Raw genomic sequence first — 20816 nt, 5'->3', positions numbered from 1 at the left:
AAGATGCAGGTAGTAGAGCAGAAAGGACATCAGCCAGCAACGCAAAGCGAACATAGGGTGATTAAATGTCTCTGAGCACAAAAAAGCAAATTTATAAACGGGATAAGGGAAGCTGAAAGGCTCAACTCTACTGATGCTGGGGAATGAAAAACCTGCAGGGCGAAGTAAAGGAAACAGATTCCAGAACTTCAAAACTTCTTGGCAGCAGCAGTGCAGTGTTGTTGAGAACAATGAGTTTGAGCAGAGAAAGAGCATCTCAGTCTTGCTGATATTGAGTGAGCAAGAAGCAAGAGCACATAAGCGTTTCCAATAATATGTAAAAATAGAGATAGACGTTGTTGCCATAGAGATGGTGAGGAGGAGAAGTGTCAGTGTTACGATCAATCAGGCGAAGGCTTGCAATGAACTCTTGGATCATTGTATGTCGTTTTTATCATGGTTATGTATTTCAAGGCTCGTAAAGTTGAAGTTAAAATCAATTACACATGATAGGAAAATCCTCACCTTCATCCCAGTACCTACTCTCTGTCTCTACTTTGTGTTACCTCCTCTGAGGTCATACAATCCTCCCTCCCACATGCTGGTCAGGGTTCCAGTGCAGGAGCACAAACAGGACATAAATCAGAGCCAGGTTGAGAAAATACCTCCAACTTGCCCTCCTGCATGCCGTCACTTAGTCAGAATAACCAATGTGTGTTTTTGTGCATCGGTTGAATTGCTTGCCACAGTTTTATGCAAGGTCAACGATTAGAAGCTGCAACTCAAATGTAACCAGCTCTGTAGTATTTAAGTTCTATCAGTACTCTTGACACAATGATGCTTCAAATATGACTGCAAATCCTACATCTCACACTGCATACGGTATATGCATGTCCACTAACCATTGCCAATGCGTGTGTGTGATTATAAATAGCACAGCAGGCAAGTGACAAGCGTTGGTCGCAAGTCTCACGGCAGCATTCTGACAACAGATGGAGCCTTTGATAACTTCCCTTTTGGATCTTTATTTTTTATTTTTTAAACCACAAGATTAAAACGAGAGGTTTGTTTATGTCACGTGAAAGAACAGGTATGTATGTAGCCTATTGTGTTTACTAGACATTGAGAGGCACAGGTCTTCTATATAATGGGAATTCCACAGGCTATTGGTGCAGCTGGTGACTTGAGTTGGCCGGCTGCTCCCGCACTCTGACATAGAAATAGTCTCCATGCACACATACACTAGCGCCGAAAATACAAAGCGGATTACTACGGTTGCATAAATATCCACGGAGCATGTGCCACACTCCAGCACATTCTGACACAGGCAAATGAAAGGCATAGAGCGTGCTCATTATAGCATCTGGTTTGTCCTGGTGTTTATGTGTGAACACCACGTATGAATATCCAACTTTGGATCCATTCCACACCCTTCACACCTTGAGTCCTAGAGCTAATACACCAAAAACACACTTTTATGCAGAGGTCATCGGTCCTGTAATATCAAAGCCCTTTAAATGATCTATTTTGAAAACATAATAGTTGTTGGCAGCAAGACAGTTCCCTCTGATAAAGGCTGAGAACTTGAACACTGTAGGTCATTCAGCCGTGGAAACTCCAGATGTTCATTTATTTGCGTTCACATGCAAGTAGAGGTTTACAATTGAGACAAAACCTTAAAGGTCCCCTATTATGCAAAATGCACTTTTTGCTGTCTTTTATACATAAATGTGTCCCCGGTGTGTAAGGAGACTCACAAAGTCTCAGAAAATACAACCCTCTCTCTTTTCCTCTTTACCCACATCTCTAAACACGGGGGTACACCCGAGCTGATTCAGATTTGACGTCATAACCAAACCCCCCCCCCTACGTAAAACCTTGCCTTCCCTATGGCCAAAAATAAAGATGATGTAGTAGAAATACCAAATTGTTTATATATGTAAGGGTTTAATTCAACATTTGACATAATTTCACTCTCTACACTAAAGGCAAATGAACATCTTGAGGTAATTTCTGATAGCAAGTCAAACGAAAGAAAGGAAATTGACAGTGCTTTGATGAGGTGTGGTTGCTAGTTCAGCTAGTTTCATGCACATGTACTTATGAGTGTCTAAATTGTTCGCAAACTTTATGACATTTGTTTCTTCTGTATTTGTTGAGGTGGTTAATCAGGAGCTCAAGAACACCAAATGTGCTGCAGCCTTATGGGGCTTTGAAGGGGTCAGTGGGCGTGCGGTTAAAGCTTGCGACAGCGAAGATAGCCAAAGTCCCAATGGTGGTGATGATGACGAAGATCCAGAGGAACATGCGGTCCACCACCATGGCCACGTACTGCCAGTCCTCCTTCAGCTGCACCAGGAGGAAGGATCGGTGAAATGGAGGACATACAAAAGAGGAGAAAAGAGTCAAATGGGAAATTCACGAGTGGATATGAGGTAGGAGAAGTGGAAGGTGTGCGGGAAAAGACATGGCTCTTTTGACATCCAACAAACAAAATGGTCTACAAACCAAAACAACAGTACGATTTTAAAAAATCATTAAAGAACTCAATCAGGGAAACTTACAGCTTCATAGTCCTTTTCCGCTTGCAGGGCCTCAGCGATATAAGTGATGGCGTCCATGGCCGTCTTGAGCTCCTCGGGTAGTGACAGGTAGGTACTGGGGCCATCAATGAACTTTCTCATATCTGTAACCATCCCCTCTGGATTATACCTTAACGACAACACACAGAACAACAACCATATCCATGAATCAGCATTTTATAGGTTGACATCTAAGAGAACAAAGGCACACAGGCTCGCAGAATGTAGCAATGTGCGAGCAGATGTCAGGCCAGACTAATTAAAAGCTGCAAAATAGTAAAGCGTTTACGAGGCGGGCTGCACGTCTCCTTCGCACTCCGCTGTTGTTCCGAGAGGAATAAAGAGAAGGTCAGAGGAGCTCCCTGGGCCTGCTGGGCCAGTGAGGGAGTCACCGCTCTGCATCTGCTGACTGTGCCGCTGTGGCTTGGAAACCCTCTGTGTGTGTGTGTGTGTGTGTGTGTGTGTGTGTGTGTGTGTGTGTGTGTGTGTGTGTGTGTGTGTGTGTGTGTGTGTGTGTGTACATGTTTCTGTGTTTACTCGTTGCCTTTAGTTACCAACCATCAGCTCCGATGGCATGCCAGCGGTTGCAGAGTGTCTCTTTATAACTCTGCTTGTCACTCATAACTTTTCACAGGACATCTCCAAGAGTTGGTCAAAGTTGTTTTTATTCACCAATTCTGGTCATACTATAGAAAAGTGAAATCCCTTTAATGTGTTGAACTTGGAAAGGGCGTTTGATTGCTTTTTAATTCAATTTTACATCATTTAAAAGACGGATTTACTTATTTAACATCTACAATTAACACACAGCTGCCCAAGAAACTCAAAGTGTTACTCATTAACCTTTTCTGCTCTGATTTTCCCTGCTGGATTTCAAAGTATAATAATTTTACAGAGTGTCCTTGAGCAATGACGCATGGATATCTATTGGCTGCTTCCAGTAGAGCGTCAGACTCGCAGCTTCTAATAGTCTCAAGTACGATACAGCACTACTCTCTCCGCAGGACGTCACAGATGGAGTGCATTGGTTGAGAAATGACATTCTAGCTTATTATGTATTTGTAGTTTAGTTTCACCATGTTTTCTCTATACTGTGATGGTTAAATGTTAAATGCAAAGTCACTGAAACTAATCAACTTTAAGCCCTTGCCAAGACCTACTCCAACACTCAAACAGATTAAATCCCCTTGCAGAACAGCTGCCATTTTCAAACATCTGTTTTCTTATGAAACACCTCAAATATTAAACACCCTTAATTATATTTGATCCTATGAAAAGATTGATCCCAGATATAATTAGTTGCAGGTCAGATAGCCAACCACCAGAGGGCAGTATGGCACTATAAGGAACATTAAAATGGAGTCTAACCTCACAGTCAGGTGAGAGTATAGAGCAGCTTTGTATTCAGTGCAGCAATTTTGGGGTTTACGATGCAGCGCTGCTCCTGCGAGCGTGGCAGGTGAAGAGGCTGCGACCTAGGAGAGGTGCAGCCTCATCACATAGAGAGCAAGAAATGAAAGAAGGAGGAAGAGAGAGCCAGGGAGACACAATTTGGCCTCCTAACCTCTCGTCCCTTTTCCCTCCAGCGTGACTCAAAGTAGCACTTCATCAGCGAGAAGTAAATGACTATTCAGGAGACTAATTCAACTAAAACTGACTGGTGCCAAGACACGCACTAAACCCAATTAAGAAGGCGTGTGTGAATGTGTGTGTAATACGGGTTCAAGAGAGATGCTGCTGTCTCATCAAATTGCTCTAATAGAGCCTCCCCCCCCTCTTCCCCTTCATTTTTGTCACCCGTTCTTTCACCTAGACACGCGGCGTCCCGCTCTAATGTGTCAGAGTCAATTTGTGCAGGTCATTATTATTTTAGTAACGATTCACCCGCCTCAAGACTTTCCCGCTTCACATATTTCAGATCTCACAGGAGGGGAAATATAAAAAGGAAGCGACAGACTGTGAGGCAGATTTTTGGTATTAATAGAGCGGCAGGGAGGCTGAATGGATGAGGATGTCACCTAGTAGCTAATTCCTTGCACGGGCAGTACCCAATTCACCTGAGCAAGGTCATCCAATACCTGTATACCAACTTCAAGACTGATAGAAAGGTTTGCCATGTATCAGTGTGCCCACAACAGCAAGCACTCATCAGTCTGGGTTTCAGAAGAAGTCTTTGTATTCTAACATCTAAATACATTTTTTGAAGGCAAGCACATCTGTCCATATTTAATTTTGAATATGGAGCACATGTGGCCAGGTGAAAATCACCTTAAAGTCTAGACTAAAGGTTAGAAAGTAAAGGGCTTAACAGCAAATGCAGTTTAAATCACAGGTATCTAAATATACTGTAAGTGATTGTTAAGACGTCCATGTGTGTTTGTGCAAAGTCTTTGTGCATCCTTAAACAAAAACATCTCATATTTACTCAATATACTCTATATGTTTTTGAATCCCTTGTGCTACATCAAGATTATATTACATACAACCCATGTTATAGAGAGTCAGATACGGATTAAGTGTGACATGTGGGTATACAAATGTGAAATCAAAGTGTTTATGTGCAATTGTCTTGCATATACTCTCGGATCTCTTTGCAAAAATAAGGAAAGAAAAAAACTGCAGTATGAAGCTTGTGTACATTCAAAATCTCATAACACCAACTTGCATCTCCCCATTTACTTTGTATGCATAACATCAGTCTGAAAATGTAAATGCACATTGAAAAAAATGCATACCCATGCAATATATTTAAACCTACATATCCCTGTACTACCAACCTATCACCAAAGCGGGTGTGGTCTCACCTGTGTGGTTTTGGGAACAAGATGGAGGAGTCGGGCTTGCGAATGAAGTATTCATCAGCCACCTTGCTGATGGTGACTATCCTTTTTTCTCGGCGTGGCATGGTCTTCAAGGACAGCGGGGTCTCTACTTTCGGTCGAAGCATGCACAGGACAGGAGGCAGTATGTGGATGAAGATCTAGGAGGAAAGGAAAGGTGAAACATGTTAGATTAACTCCAAATAAAATCAGTTTCTTAACATTTTGACTTAATCACAACAAACCCACTCATGTGTATACCTCTGACTCCAAACCACATTGGGAAACATACATTTATTTAGCTAATCTTTTAGCTTTCAGACGATAGCATGTTGGCTCTTCAAGACCTCTAAAATCCATTGTTTTCCCAGGTAATAAAAATCCATTTCTTTGGATTCCTGTTCCGTGATTTATGGGACAGCTGAAGTGTACTTGCCCTGTATTTGCCTATTAAGGCTGAGAAATGAGTCCAAATGTTGACTTAAGCTGCAAGATAACCTTTGAGAACAGTTGCTGCTGAATGACGTGGGCGGGGAAACCAAATGGGTAATGCTTTCCAATTCCTCATCGTCTACTCTCAAGGTGTCCTCGAACTAAGAACATCAACTCTGGATACTCCAGTGGTGCTCTTAAGTAAAGTTATACTGGGCTTATCTTACATGTGCTTAATTAAAACAGATACATGAAGATAAAACCCAGATACTGTCAAGGAGGTTTGACCTGAAGATAAAAAAGCTAGCCATTGGGCCAAATATCTCCAATAATATTATGAATGCTGTTTGGCTGTGTTGGATTGCCCCCCGAATGATCTTATTGTACTATAAATACAATGGAGAATGTAATGTGAGGTGAACAGCATGACTGGTGTTGTAGTTTCAGGGAAAAGGACGGTGATGGTGACCACTCAGAATCCAATATGTCCATGTTCCGTCCTTCCAGTTCCCGGTATACTGCAACACCTGCCATATTTCCCATAGACTCTATGGGAAATATAATATAGCAGAGCAGTGAGTCACACATAGTGACATGACCACAAGAACACAGCCAACGTACCACGTGATTTGCTCGGAACCATACTTGTTTTGGGGGCCCTATTTTTCCCTATCCGTTTGTTGTGCCTATTGTCTTTTGAAGCAATGCTGATCTGATCTGTAATAGAAGGTGGAGTTTAAACACTCTCATTTCATTGGTCAGAGAAAACTGTCACTTCCGAATGACGGGACATCCTGCACTAACCCATGGATGTATAATTAGAACTGCATACAGAGTTGGAGGCCGGACCTCGTTCATTCCTACGAGAGCTGCTAATTAGCTCATGAAGACAAAATGGCCGGAGATTCTCGAGAGCAAAACGTCACAAATTACCCATCATGCCCGATCTCCCACTTCAGCTCAGTACAATGATTGGAGAGAGAATATAAATCTGGATTCAGCTTTTAGCACATTTTACAACTTTAAGGACCTAATGTTTTCAATAAGGGCTATAACGGGGTTCATACTGGGTAGTTTATTTGGTTTAAAAAAATTATCCACCGATTTACAGATGTCTCTTTCCTAATGTAAGTCTATGGGAAAAAGTATTTCGGGGCTGGTTGACGTCACGGACTGATACGGATGTTGTAGTACCCGCTGTTTGGCTACCAGGAATATTTAGTACGGAGCACTTCCTGGGGGCTTGCACTAACCCTCCATTTTTAAATAGCTATCTGCAATGGAGACTTATCGACCCCCGCATGTTTCCTGTTAAAGAATGTTTCATAAAAATTACTGATTAAACATTGCTTGTGCTTGCTGGAGCACATTTTTGACGTTGGATTTCAAATGTACCTCAACATTAAGACTTTTTCTGACCTAAAGTATCAGGCTTATGTAAAGAGTAATTTGAAAAGTGCCCAGCTGTAAGTGGTGCCATCAAAGCTTAATAACTGTAATAAAAGTCAATTCTTCAGGTATCATTTGTGTAATACTCTATGGATGGATCTAATATTGTCAGTGATGCTTAAATTTACCTAGCAAGACATCATTTAAATGTTTAAAAAAGACACTCCATACACTGCTGAGCTGATTAATTAATAAAGGCCACCGTTTACTGCATTGACCGAGGCGTTGCTTCCTGCATAATGCATGTTGTCTTTCAATGACTTTAGAAATTTAGAAAATGGTCTTGATTTTTAATTTACACATGGTGACATCAATGGTTGAAATGTTGATGCATCTGCTTGCTCTTATTTACTAAAATTAGTTTAATTAGCTTGATTAGATTAATGTAGTAACTTCATATTTCTATTATTATGGCAGTATTGGTTAACAAAGCTTTAAACGTCTAATCGTCTATGGGGTAACCAAGTCTTGGACCTTACCATACGGACCCACATGGGCATCGAGTGGGTGTTGGGTGAGCGGTGGTGCAGGTTGAGGACGACCACACTGAGGATGACGGAAAATGTGACCAGGATCATAGTGAACATGATGTAGTTGACAATAATGGGGACACCCAGTGAAGTCTCAGGGATCTTATCAGCCAGCAGCAGCAGGAACACAGTGAGGGTGAGCAACACGTTGATGGACAGACCCATCTTCTCTCCTGTTCGGGGGAGCAAAAAGACAACGTGTTTAACAGAGGAGAAGATAGCAGTTTAGCATCAACTGCTCTGATCTGTTTAACAAGGTCAAGGTTTTTCCTCCTTCAGCTGATCTTTTAGCAGCAGCAGGCCATGTCACTAAACAGTAATGACTCTAATGGAAAATTAATCTACCGACTTAAGTGAAGCTGATTGACAAATAGATCAAGCTGTACTCAGTGGTCACCCACAAACTGTGTACCACAGCTTGTCTATAGTTGGTAGGTAATGAGAAATTGATGTGCATTAAAGCCGCGCACGCTCCCACAGTGAGTAAATGTCAAAGCAGTGGCATTTCAATCCCTTTCTTGAAGTGAATCACCGCACAGTTGAAAATGTCAAAGGTTTCGTCAGGTGATTTTCATGAAGAGCAGTGGAAAGAAAGTTTGCTTTCTCATGTCAAAGAAAAAAACTGCATCTGGTCTGTTTTTGTGAGTAACCACTAAAACAGAGTGTTATGATATAATACCTATACTCCCTAAATACTAAATATATAATATTTTAAATATTAAACCCCGCCCCCCCTTTATTTTGTCACATACACACAGTACAGCAAACACAGTGAAATTGGACCTCTGCATTTTACCCATCGTAGTACTAGGAGCAGTGGGCAGCTATTGTATATTGAATGTCATTTCCCATGTAATAAAGAACAATTCCCCATAGCTATAGTGTTTATATATGCCTACATGTAAATGAGCTTAATTAGTTAACAGTTCGCATTTACAAAATATATATATATATTGGACCTACACTCCAGGGTCAGGGTCAGGATCAAGTGGTTCAAGTAAGGATAAATAAAATTAAAGAAGAACCTTTTTTGGAATATATTTTGTTAACATTCTCCAAGTATAATTTAGTCCCCTGTACATTTTGTGAAACAAGTCAATAATACAAATCTTGTTTGAACCATGTAAGTGTTGTTTACGAAGTATATTCTGAGGCTGATTACTCTCCGTAGTTGTGGGGCTGATTTCTACTATTTAATTTGAGTGGTTATTGATTGCGCAGTGCTCCATGGGAAACTGATATCTAATCTGAAATGGAATCCCCTTGTGACAGTAATTGGAGAAGTGTGTGATTTACCAAGACCACAGAAACACAATTATAAAATGGCATTAGCAGCTTTAATCAAAGCGGAACATGTGTGTACTGCTGTTCAGATTATCTCATAGTTATTTATTCTGTATGGTTGCTATACCGGCATCAGGAGGCAGGTAGAAGTTGAAGATGGCGATGATAGTGATGAGGATGCAGGGGAGGATGATGTTCAACACGTAGTACAGAGGCTTCCTCTCGAGGATGAGGTAGAAGGTCATGTCCTCATATTGATCATCGTTCATGTTCTTCCTGCACTGCTTGTGTATGATTTGCCACTCGCCACCCTCTGGAAAAACATTTGGAGAATTAGCAAAGTGACATAAATCTGCACATAAGGGTCCATCTGCCACAATCTGTTTTATTTTGAAAAGTGTTCACCCCCTTTCTGCTTTTACTTCCTGTCTCCTGTTTGATCACGTAATTGTGTTCTTCTGATGCCCCTGTGTTTTGCCTTCCCTCCCCAGCTGGGTCTTGACCTTGTGATTAGTCTTGCATTTATATAAGTTTAGATGTTGTCAGACCCTTGTTTGTCATTAGTGGAAGTGTTCATTGTCCCAAGATATCCTGTGCGCATATACCCTTTCATTCTCTTTCCCTTCATCCATCCATTTTTCCTTCCACCAAATTCTTACCAGTGTAAGCTTCGTCAAGTTGGATCTCCCTGATCTCCTTCCCTTTCAAGTCCAGGGCATACTGCACCTCGATTTCTGTCGAGTCGTACGTGTAGGAGCGGAACTGCATGGTGCAGTTCTGCCAGTCAAAGGGGAAATATTTAACCTAGAGTAAGAGGGGTGGCAGGATTAGTACTCAATTTATGGTGTAGTAAATGCTGAGTTTGTGTTGGTTCTGCTGGTCACCTTAACTCCACAAGAGCTGCAGTACAGTGCAGGGGGGGTCCAGGTTACTCTGCCATTGTGATAAGCCTGGACATGGACATGCAGGGCCACTTGAAACACTCCATCATTACTGCAGACAGAGAGAATATGCTGCTTTTTTCTTGTCATCTACACAAATGTATTAATTTCCACTGTATGACCTCTTACTAACAACTGAGGAGACTTAGCAACCCTAACCCCAGCAAGCAAAAACTACTGTTTGTTGATCTGTTTTTTGTTTAACCACACAAAGACGTGTGTCTTAGTGGGGTGACTAGACGTCTTCTTATCAGGGGTCAGTGGTTCAATGCCGAGGCTTTGCGGTAAACATGTCAAAAAGAGTTCTTGGGCAAGGTACCACAATTGCTCTTGTACAGTATGGAATTTGATTTGGTTAAAAAGCGTCAGATAAATGAAATGCAATGTGATGATCTCGCTTAAAAGGATTACCAGATCAGAACCCCCATACTGTTTGTTGTTAAGACGTAGTACACAATACCTTAACTTCTCTTTTAGAGATAATTGGCTTAAATAACAAAACAAAATAAATCTGGACATTACGACATCCTGAAGTGGACACAAACAAAAATGTAATTGCAGTGCATCACATAGTAATAACCTTTGATGCTGCACATAATATGAAGTAGCAGCATCCCATGTTTGCATCTCGCCTTAGCCCCTTGTTTCACTGATCTATCAAATTTGATCTATAAAGCACTTTTCATACACACAACACATAACACAGAGTACTCGACAAACCAAAAAGGAAAAACAACAAACAGGTAATAAATACCAAGTAAAACAAACAATAGTGATTGAGAAAAACACTTAAAACCAAAAGTCATTAAGCACAGGACTGAAAAAACAATAATAGAATACAAATAATCATTAAATAAATAAATCAAGAAAGAAAAATACATAAATAAGGACGATCAATTTAAATTACATATAATTTAAAGGCCAAATAAAAAGGTGGGTCTGGCTTATAAACTACCTAAGGTACAAATACAGACAAGGTCAGTTCTAGTCAAAATACTGTTATAACTACATCTTGTATATTGGATTATTGCTGTGACACTGCCTCCTTCGGTTCTCTAACCACAGATACGGAGTACATCAACATTTGGCATCAGTCCCGTGCTGCAGGACCCCCCTAAAACATTTTAATTGGGTCGGATGAAATACAGAATACACTTTACAGGACTTATGTAAGTTGCACTAATATTGGATGTACACAGAACTCTGGCTGTAAGCTTATACTATTATACCCAACAAAGACATTAAGTCATTTAGATGCAGATTTAGCCGTCTGTCAGGGTGCAGTGTTTGGGGTTTTATGGCTGTAGTGATTCAACAATGAGAAGCTTTTGTCCTTAGAGCGATTCCTCCTGAAATCCTGTCCCTGTGAAGATGCTGCTGCTTAAATGACCCACATTGATCAAAGAAGGGTATACACACACTTTTGCATTTGAGTGTGCGTACAGATTTGTGTGCGGTTCCAAGTGAGCGCCTCCCGGGCTGAAGTAGCTGAATGGTGCCGTCAGCTCGGTTTTTAGGGAGCCATGCTGCTTAATTGCCTATAAAGCGTTGATGGATGGAGCAGTGTTTTTTTTTTACAGCAATGTTAATGGGAGTGTGTTTATGTGTGTGGGGATGTGAGAAAAGGACACTGCACTCGCTGTTTTAAGTATCTTAATTTACTAATTTAATGCTGTGACAAGAGTTTTTTCACTCTATAGGAACTGTACCTGGACTGGCTCTTTGACCTAATGTCCAGGTACCTGCTTATACCGTACCACTATGGTACACAGGACATTTTCTATCCATCTTTATACCAGGAAAAACTTTCTTCCTTTGAATGTAGCGTTTTAGGCTTTTTTTTACTTTATTCAACTAAAGATAGACAACTAAATAGAGGACGACATGCAGAAAATGAACACAGGTGGCATTCGAAGGCGACTGTTCGGACAGTACTTTGTCTTCTGTACAAGATCAGCTATCATCAAGCCTCTTGTATTTATTGAATAATGTATGTATAGAGGAAGAATTGTAGCATTCTTTTTTTAAACTGTGCTTGAGGAAGAATGACAAAGAAGAACTCAAATTACCACCTTGCAGATGTCTGCCTAGCCATATGGTCAAGTAGCCAAAAACGAGTTCCTAATGTTACATTTACGTTCAGCTTTGACAACCAAATTCTGATTAGGTGATTGATATTTGTGCCAAATTAGAAAAAATTGCCTCAACTAACAGGAACCGTCATAAGTATTCCTTTAATAGTTCAATCCCTGGTTTAAATGGCACTGTATCGGCAAAGTATTAGAGGAAAAATAAAAACCCCAAACGTCTTTGGTAGCATTTTCTTGCTGCTGTTTTTTGCAAAGGGCTGTCGAATACCACTATCTGCCATTTTGTAGGCTAGAGAAGTGTATCATTGATTCCCCACCAGAGTGCTTTGCATGAGCTGTCTAAAAAGATACTCCAGTAATGCCCCCGGGCAGACCCGGCATCAAGGGCGGGCCCCGTTGGGCCAGACCCGCCCATCCAGGATTTGGGCCCGCCCAGGAGTAATCAGCATGGCTACAGGCACATGCAGCAATAGTTCATTTCATTTCTAATATCTTTTTTAGCTCACATTTAACCCAATTCACAAAGGGTTAAGTATAGAAATGTATTTTCTTTTACATTGGGCCTGGCCACAGATGTATGTCTGCCCCCTGGTCTGCCAGTCGGTGAATTATTTCCGGCAGACCTAGCCTACAGCAACCATTGGTGTCATGGCAAGGATTAGAGCTTTCATACGAAATGCTAACTCGTTTTCTTTTTCACCTTCAATGGAGGGCGTCAGGAGCAAATGTAAAGTTGATTATATAACTAACTGAAAGAGTTAGCTAGCTGTTTGACTCTTGCCGTGCAATGAGCAGTGTGGATGTAACGACAGAATAAAACGAAGTCATGCCCAGTATTTTGATCATACAACATTTGGCGCTCTTAGTCACTAGATGCTACGTATGGCCAACGCAGAAACCATCCTTGACAGATAATGTGGAAAGTTTGGGAAGTGACCAAATAGTTTGTCCTCTCAACTCTCTGGAACTTATTAATTCATGCCAAAGGGAGTGCAGGGCGTTTGCTTACTTATTGAAGAGGACCATGTCAGGCAGCCAAACCTTCCCAGAGGGGATACGCATCACCTCAATCCCATCATGCTCCTCTGGTTTCCAGTGCAACCGATAATCAGTCCATTCCTGTTTCGAAAGTTAAGAGTTTGAGCGGGAATAAGAAGTACTTAAAAATGGCTGAAGCAACACACACACATGACAAAGGGGCAGAAACTCTACATTTACATATGTAACCAATTTGTCATTTCATCAGTACATTTTTCATCTTTCCCACTTCTGTAATTAGATTCCATCGGGAAGATTCCCTTTTGCATTTGACCTCGCATAACAAAACACCATTTGTATAATTTTTCGTTTTGCACATTATTAGGACTATTCCAAGTGTTCTCTGATCACTGATCTATACACAGAAAAAGGAGGTCTTATGTTGACGTGCTTATTATTACTAATCACTTTTAGTGCATAGTTGACTGTTGAAAGGCTCTTAAACAAACAGACACACTTACCAGATTCATGACAACAACTGTGCTCATTTCTTCATTCTTCATATTCTGGAATAAAAATAGTGTGTTACTGGTACATCTCCTAAGTAGGGTTGTGATGATTCAACATGAGTATTATCATCATGCATTTGGATATTATGCACTTACCATCAGAGAGAGCAGCATGAGAATCAGCTTTGCAATTTAATTTCAATGTTACAATTTCACACACTTGTTTTACTGCTTCTACTCTAACTGTTTGTTGTCTAAAAGCTCTTTCTCAAACATGACTTCTGTGTATAATCCATATATAATACATCTTGAAAAGGAATGAATGGCTCTGATCACTATTGAGAGACCAACGTTAGTGTAAGTACATATTTAATGTCAATTCCATTTTAATTTTAAAGTAAAATCTGCAAAATCCGAAATGTGCTCCAATACTGAATAAACCGCCTATTGGAGATTTATTTATTTACCATCATTTGTGTTATTATGGCCCTGTTGTTTTTTGTAGACTGATCTTATTTGAGAAGATCAATCTTCTCAACAACCTAAACTTGGCTCTTTCACATTGTTTCAAAGTATATTAAACTGATTTTATGCATTGAAGACAATTCATATGTAATATATTACTATGCTCTTAGGAGGTGGAACTACACCCACATTTTCCCTGCATTCCTAACCTTGTGCTTCTGACTGTTTTATATTAGTTTGACAGCATTAAGGTGAAAGAAATGATGGTAACGTACTGCTGTCATGAATGTTATGTAACCGTGGTGCTTAATCAGACATTATATGCTATACTGAGATTAATATCAAGGGGCTTATCCAACATGACCTTTGGGCTAAAATTAATGTATTTTTTTAATACCTAAACCATTCACTTTTGCCTATAATAAGGTGTTATCTGACCTTAATTCTGCCCAAATAAAACTGATAGTGTCAGGTGTTCGCATATAGGCTCCATGTCCACAACAGGAAATGTGTGTGTACACCTGTGTGCATGCCTTTGTCTGACCAGCCAGAAGGTGGAGCTTCCCTGAACAGGACCGGCTATTTAAAACGCACGAAGGAATGTCAGGGAGACAGCTGGGAGTGGGGGGGGGGGGGGGGGTTGACTTAAACCATCTCACCCTCTCACGGTCACAAACTCTCATCACTGACCTATCACTGACTGATACTTCCTGTAACTGTTTGAATTCACCTCAGGCTTACGTTGGGGGGAAATGTTAATAATAACACTGCGGTTATCCAGCTGACCAGTCATGGGGGGTGAGGGACAGAGCATCCAAGTGGGTCAGTTTTCAAGAACATTCCACTCCAGATCTTAGGTGTGACTTCCTCTCGTGAGTGAGACTGACCTTGAGAGGAGATGTAAGGAGCAGGCTCAATATCAATTATCAAAGTATCAAAACTTTAGGCCTTAGCTGCTAAGGCCTAATGTTGCTAAGGCTTAGCTTAGCTCAGATCGAAAGCCTGTAGTGTGTGTCCATCCGAGAGATCCTGACTAAGTCCTGATTAGAGCTAATAGCTCATCGAACTGGAAACTGGTCCGCCTCAAATAGCGCTTGCATCAGCAATTATCTAGGCACAGTTCCTGGTGAAGATTATGAAATAAAAGTTTGTTGGGATGTTGGATGGTGTTATGAACCAAGGCATTTGCTGTTCATACATTTCTAGGATTTCCCCAGCAGGTACAAAGCAATATAGGTGTAATATATTCCATAATTTACTGCGGACAGAAGCACTGTTGCTAGGAAAAATGGGACAATGTTGCAAGGACTTTAGGCCCCGCTTCATCAATGGCGAAACAATAAAATGACGCAACTATACCCAAATGTTATTGCAGTCAAAACTGTTCGCTTCGTGTCCGGTGTCCATTAGGGGACCGTCATTGGCATTTTTTTCATTAGTTTAAGCTCGTTAACTTTTGCTTTTGAGTTAATGGAAGTCATGGACAAATGTCAATGGTTTTGTCATGTTCTATCTACCTGCCACCGTTGTGTTATGTTCTGGTTGTGCATATGAGTATGTAAACAAATAAATGTTAGGGTCTTGGGCCTCACCAGTCCAACCAAGGAGGAGAGGACCAACCCCACTCGAACCACCACCCTATCTTCGGGTCTCAATGCTGGCCGAACTTTTAGGTTGTAGTTGGTAAAGAGCTTCACCATCAGAGACTTCTCCTCCTCCGACGCACCTGTGTCAAAAATATATGGAAGCTTCAATGATTCTGTTAATAATGGATTATATTTATAACCCCTTTAGCAAACAATAACAGTTAACGGGGCGACTATTGGGAACCGATTTCTATTTATATTCTCCATGCCTCAGCTTAAAATTCATAAAATGTACCCAAACACTTTTAACTAAAGTTTCTGCCAGGTGCAAAATCCAACATACTGGTGACAAGTGAGGGGGAAGCCTACTGATTGGCAGGTAATGTGTGTCGTGTACCCTATTGCATTGAGTGGATGCTTCCCAGAATTAGTTAGCACAGTAGGATGGGTATCCCAGCAGGAGAAAGCCAGGCTAGTTGTAGACATTCTAAGTTATGGGAGTCAATGAAACCAATGGGACATGCTCCCATATCCTCCCTAACTAGATAGAATCCCATCTACTGTCTCAACAGCAACTGACATTGAAAAAAACCCAAAAGGTACACAACTAAAATCACACATTTTGGGGACTTTGTAAAAGAGAAAGTTAAGCAGAGTTCACTTTTTGCAAAGGAGCAATGGTAAAGTTGATTTTCAAATAAAGTGCAATAGCTTCGGTATGTTCTTATGCTTGGTTTGTAAGCTTCCTGATCAATGGGAATTTGAAGGCTCTTTGATTTTTAGTTAGACATTTTCCTTGAAAAAATACAATTTGCCACCATTAAAACTGACAAATAAAATAAATATAAGATGTAAGAAATCAACATTTAACACAACTTCAACGTATACGATAACAAGCTATGGTCAAAATGGTGAAAATCCATGACTAAATATCCCTTTTATAGGAGTAACATTTATTGTGGAGTGCTATGCTCCTGTAAAGCTGTCTACCTAACAAAATGCAAACGCTTACAGCCCACACCATATTCATACATTATTCCTGCTTTATTTCCAACCATTTCCTCCTCCAGTTTTGGAAGGTTAGACACATTTATAATCAGCAGCTCTGGTGATGCAGCATTCATCACGTTTGTCATAGCTGTGGCCCCGGCAGGATCTGACCTGACAGGAATAAATGACAACGATCACCAGGCAAGGCAGCCCTATTAGCTAGGCGGAGAGAAGCATGGCTGCTGATGGGCGAGGCTGTGAGGTGGTTTTAAAGAGCTGAGATTGAGCTTTTTTACTCTTCGCCTGTGTTAAATGACTTGGTAATTAAACAAATTAAAGTACTATGGGGATGTAAGGCCAGTTTGAAGGGCAGTGTTGGGCCTGTGGAGGATGCTAGCAATGCATAACTGAAATAAATAACCAAGCAAACTTGAATTCATTGACAAAGGACAGAGTGTTGTGATAATGTTAATGCAAAAGTAAAAAGTAAGCATACTTATAAGTGCCCCAAGTTATTTAATATGGGCAGTGAGAGCAGTTCGATAGAAACCAAATCTCTCTTCTGAACGATTTGAATTCACTGTGCTTGTCCAAGAACAAGTTGATTAGTTATCAAATCAACAGCCTTTAACAATAAAGATAATTATTCTTTATGAAGAAATGGATGCAATATATCTAACCAATGATTTTTCTAACCTTCAATTAGCATGCTATAATAAAATGTCCAATATTACATGCAATATTGTAGCTCGTTAGCATCTCACATTGAGCATTAGCATGCTAATGTTTGCATTTACCCCAAAGCAATGCTACAGTACAGCCTCACAGAGCTGCTAATTTGTTATTATTTGTTTTTGTATGGATCTTCTGTGTTGAGATACCAGACTTATTTATATTTTGAAGAATGTGTTGTTGCTGTGACATTTAACTACTTATGGTTGCTTTAATTTAGTTTTGTCAATGAGGCCGAAAGGAAACGTTTTCATGAAAACTAAAGCAACATGAGCAAAAGGCAAAGAAAGCAAATTGAGCTTTGTAAATTACCTTTTTGCCCTTCTCATAGTCAAAATCTTTGCTGCCAAATAAAATGTAACTAGCGTACACATGTTTTATAAGAATGTTAACTGTGTCCCACAGACAGTGTTGCTAGTTACTCCCTGTTCAATGTTGCATTGTACATGTGATAGTAATGTATTGTCAATATAAAACATGTTGCTTGACTACTACAGCTACGTTACATTTGCATATTGGGTCAACTTACCTCCCAATGTGCTCAGGCAGCATAAACAACATGCCAGCAGGAGCAGATCCAGGCCTTTCATGGCGACCACCTTGAACCAAAGAGGTCTTCCCTCCGCAAAACAGATCCTTAGTCAATAATCCAAACCTTTTGGTCCCTCTTTTTCAATCCAGTGCGGCCAACTGGATATTTTCAGTGCGAGTTTTGGTTTGGTCGGTTTGTACTGTTGTTGTCTGTCAGTCAGGCCAGTCTGGCCAACTGCTGTCTCCTCCAATTACATGCTTGGGGAGCGGGGGCTGCGTGTCACTGTTCACCCCCTCAGTCAGTGTGGACCATGCACTCAAGCCCAATGGGAGCTTAAAGTACGTAAATACCACTGGCTCTCAGTGGTTCTTCATGTGACATTTCATTCTCTGCTTTCCTTTCTCTTCTCTCTTATTATAAGAACCAAAATGTTCACTATGAAGCTACAATGCACTCCATGGGTCACAACTTTTATACCTATCATTGATCTAGATTTGACACTTACTTTGTGCCTTCAAACTAAACTTTGATTCAATCTATCTTGCTTATTCCTCTGCGCAGTATTTCTAGGTTTAAATGGAATCTGGGCAATACAGGAAGAACTGTGGTGTGCTCTTTTTTTTGTCAAATGTAAAAGTAAACATGGGGAGCCCCTGTTTCCACATGTATCGTGTTTTCTGTTTAGAAAAAAAAAAAGTGTGTGTTTGTCACCTAGAGAACCATAAGCTACCATCACAGCTAAAAAGTTGGATCTTCTCTTTCCGGAACAGGCATTGACTTGTGAAGGTTTCTTAGCTATACTGTATGTAAAGCATAATGTATAAATATGGAGCACTGGATTTTCCATTAAGTGATGAATTGCTTGGACATTTCTAGCAATGCAATGAAATGTGATGCAAAGAAACCAATCGTTAGTCGCTTAAAGGCCTCTCTGCTCATTCAACATAAAAACAGAAAGCAAGGTTTGTCCCATCGTGTTTAGTCTCTGCTCTTGTATGCAGCAGTTGTGATACAAAAGGGCAAAAAGAAAAGAGCATTGTTCAGTCCCCCACTTACTGTACCATCCGCTTATTATGCCTACCGTATAGTTAAACAAAATATTTCACTGCCACGCTGCTGTATTTCCTGAAGGCCTATGCAGTAAAACATCTCTCCCTGTCTATATCCCTTTAGTTCATGCTACTGTGCGTTCACTCACATTCACAGGCCATCCACACCACCGTAATTTACGATCCACTATCACTGCCATTTGGCCTCCTGCCAGTTTAATTACCATAGAAGCTAACTATTAACAGCTAGCAGCTAGTGTCAAGTCACACATCAAATGTGTGGTCATGAGGGAGTGTATCTGAAGACGCTGTTGGCAGTGAGTCAGGGATCTCTCTCAGGGCAACCATAATATATCACTGTTTGATTTGGATGTAAGTAGTATAGTTTAATAAGATAGATTGCTTACCCATGATTGTTATTTTCATGGGTAATAACAAATGACATGCAACACAATGACATTAGTCGGATCACGTCAAAAAAAGTTCTGTCACTCTAAGAACAATTTAATTAGTTTGCTGTTCTTAACATTTCATTCCAGCAAGGTGTCAACTTTTCTCACTTGGATTATATTGAATATCCATGAGTGTAATCACTTCCTGTTTTGTTAAATTACCTTGCAGAGATAAACTTTGTCCTATCTGAGATTCCAAATTAAAAGTCTGCCAATTGATCTTTGTGTTCAGTTTACAATTAAAAGTAAAACAAGAATACTTCATTGGCAAAAAGGTCTGTGGACTCCTTAACAAAGCAATCTTGCACTGTTGAACATCTTACTCAGGTGTGGCTCTTTTTGTATGGGGTAGTCAACTAATTCCACCCCAAACTGGGAACACTATTTCTTATGAGAGCAACTTTCTACCATGTTTTACCTGATATGGACACAACGATAGAAGCACACCATTGTCTAAAATAGAATTACGACTTTGTGTGTTTGGAAGTGGAGGCTTACCTATTTGGTTTGGTGCATCTGGTTCAGTTAATTTGATATGGTTCAAAAGCCAGGTTTTAATGGCATTTGAGGTCCAGTGTGAGTCTTATCTTCATATATTTCTCTTCAAAGTCAGTGTCTTTGGGTCCACAACAATTAGGGTTAGGATTCACCTTTCGATGATTTGAATATCCTTAGTCCAAACCACCTGACCTACAGATGTGTAAACGTCCAAATGAACGCAGTCCAAACAATAAAAGATCATAGAAACATATTAGTTCAACTCATCTATGTTAGAAATGTACGTAAACTGTCTTGACATCAAAGAAAAAACACTCTCAGCAGACCAGCGATACAATCATACAAATATATTAGTTTGTTTTATTCAATTATATCCAATAATACGTATCCCCTTGACTTTGTGTAAGTTATCATAGAAATAAATACATATTGCAAATGCAGAGACAAGAGTTTGGGATAATACAGTGTTGGAGGATGAGGGGGCTTAAGGGGTTAAAGAGTAAATATTTGGGTAAAGACTGTTTCTTCAAAGGTGTCCAGTAAATGATTGGCGCATGCATGCTTGTAGTCCCACCTGCCTGTGATCCTCTACCTCAACCCAGGAGTTTCAAACTACAAGTCCCACATCTCTCTGTAGTCCTTTTTCAGACGTTTTCTCCAAGTGATCCATGGGTTCAGATGGCGTATAGTAGTTGTGTTATTCCACCTTGCCAGCAACAGGGGGAGTTACTGCACCCCAACCACGTTTGCATGGATATATTTATATATAGATATATTTTTTTGCCCCATTTGTATACAAAAATAGTGTCATTGTGGCTTTGGAAGACTGAAGCACTCTTTTTGCATTTGGAAGACAAGAAGGAAAGTAAGATTATGGTGATTTCCTTAATATTGTTTCTGGAAGACTTTGTCACAATAA

At 40.3% G+C, this 20816-nt stretch overlaps 1 protein-coding gene across 1 annotated transcript; it reads right to left on the bottom strand.

Annotated features, from left to right (window-relative positions):
• Positions 1 to 1906: 1906 nt before the first annotated feature.
• Positions 1907 to 18128, bottom strand: chrnb1 (cholinergic receptor, nicotinic, beta 1 (muscle)). The gene is made up of 11 exons (XM_063900706.1): positions 17896 to 18128; positions 15651 to 15784; positions 13606 to 13650; positions 13116 to 13225; positions 9960 to 10068; positions 9735 to 9879; positions 9203 to 9388; positions 7741 to 7964; positions 5366 to 5541; positions 2544 to 2691; positions 1907 to 2328 (listed from the first exon to the last, which is right to left on the bottom strand). The coding sequence occupies exons 1-11, from the start codon at positions 17954 to 17956 to the stop codon at positions 2182 to 2184; spliced, it is 1485 nt and encodes a 494-aa protein (XP_063756776.1). The 5' UTR covers positions 17957 to 18128; the 3' UTR covers positions 1907 to 2181.
• Positions 18129 to 20816: the final 2688 nt, after the last annotated feature.

Source organism: Eleginops maclovinus, chromosome 14, assembly GCF_036324505.1.
Source record: "Eleginops maclovinus isolate JMC-PN-2008 ecotype Puerto Natales chromosome 14, JC_Emac_rtc_rv5, whole genome shotgun sequence".
Taxonomy (NCBI): Eukaryota; Metazoa; Chordata; class Actinopteri; order Perciformes; family Eleginopidae; genus Eleginops; species Eleginops maclovinus.
Note: the sequence above shows the minus strand (reverse complement) of the source record. Positions and strands in the feature narration are given on the sequence as shown.

What these genes read in the sequence shown, in the direction of transcription:
- chrnb1 (XM_063900706.1), bottom strand. Translation starts at nt 17,956, where the DNA reads ATGAAAGGCCTGGATCTGCTCCTGCTGGCATGTTGTTTATGCTGCCTG. An exon ending in CAGTTGTTGTCATGAATCTG is followed by an intron (nt 13,226 to 13,605) that starts GTAAGTGTGTCT and finishes CTTTCGAAACAG; the next exon opens with GAATGGACTGATTATCGGTT. An exon ending in CTACCTGCCTCCTGATGCCG is followed by an intron (nt 7,965 to 9,202) that starts GTATAGCAACCA and finishes TCCCCCGAACAG; the next exon opens with GAGAGAAGATGGGTCTGTCC.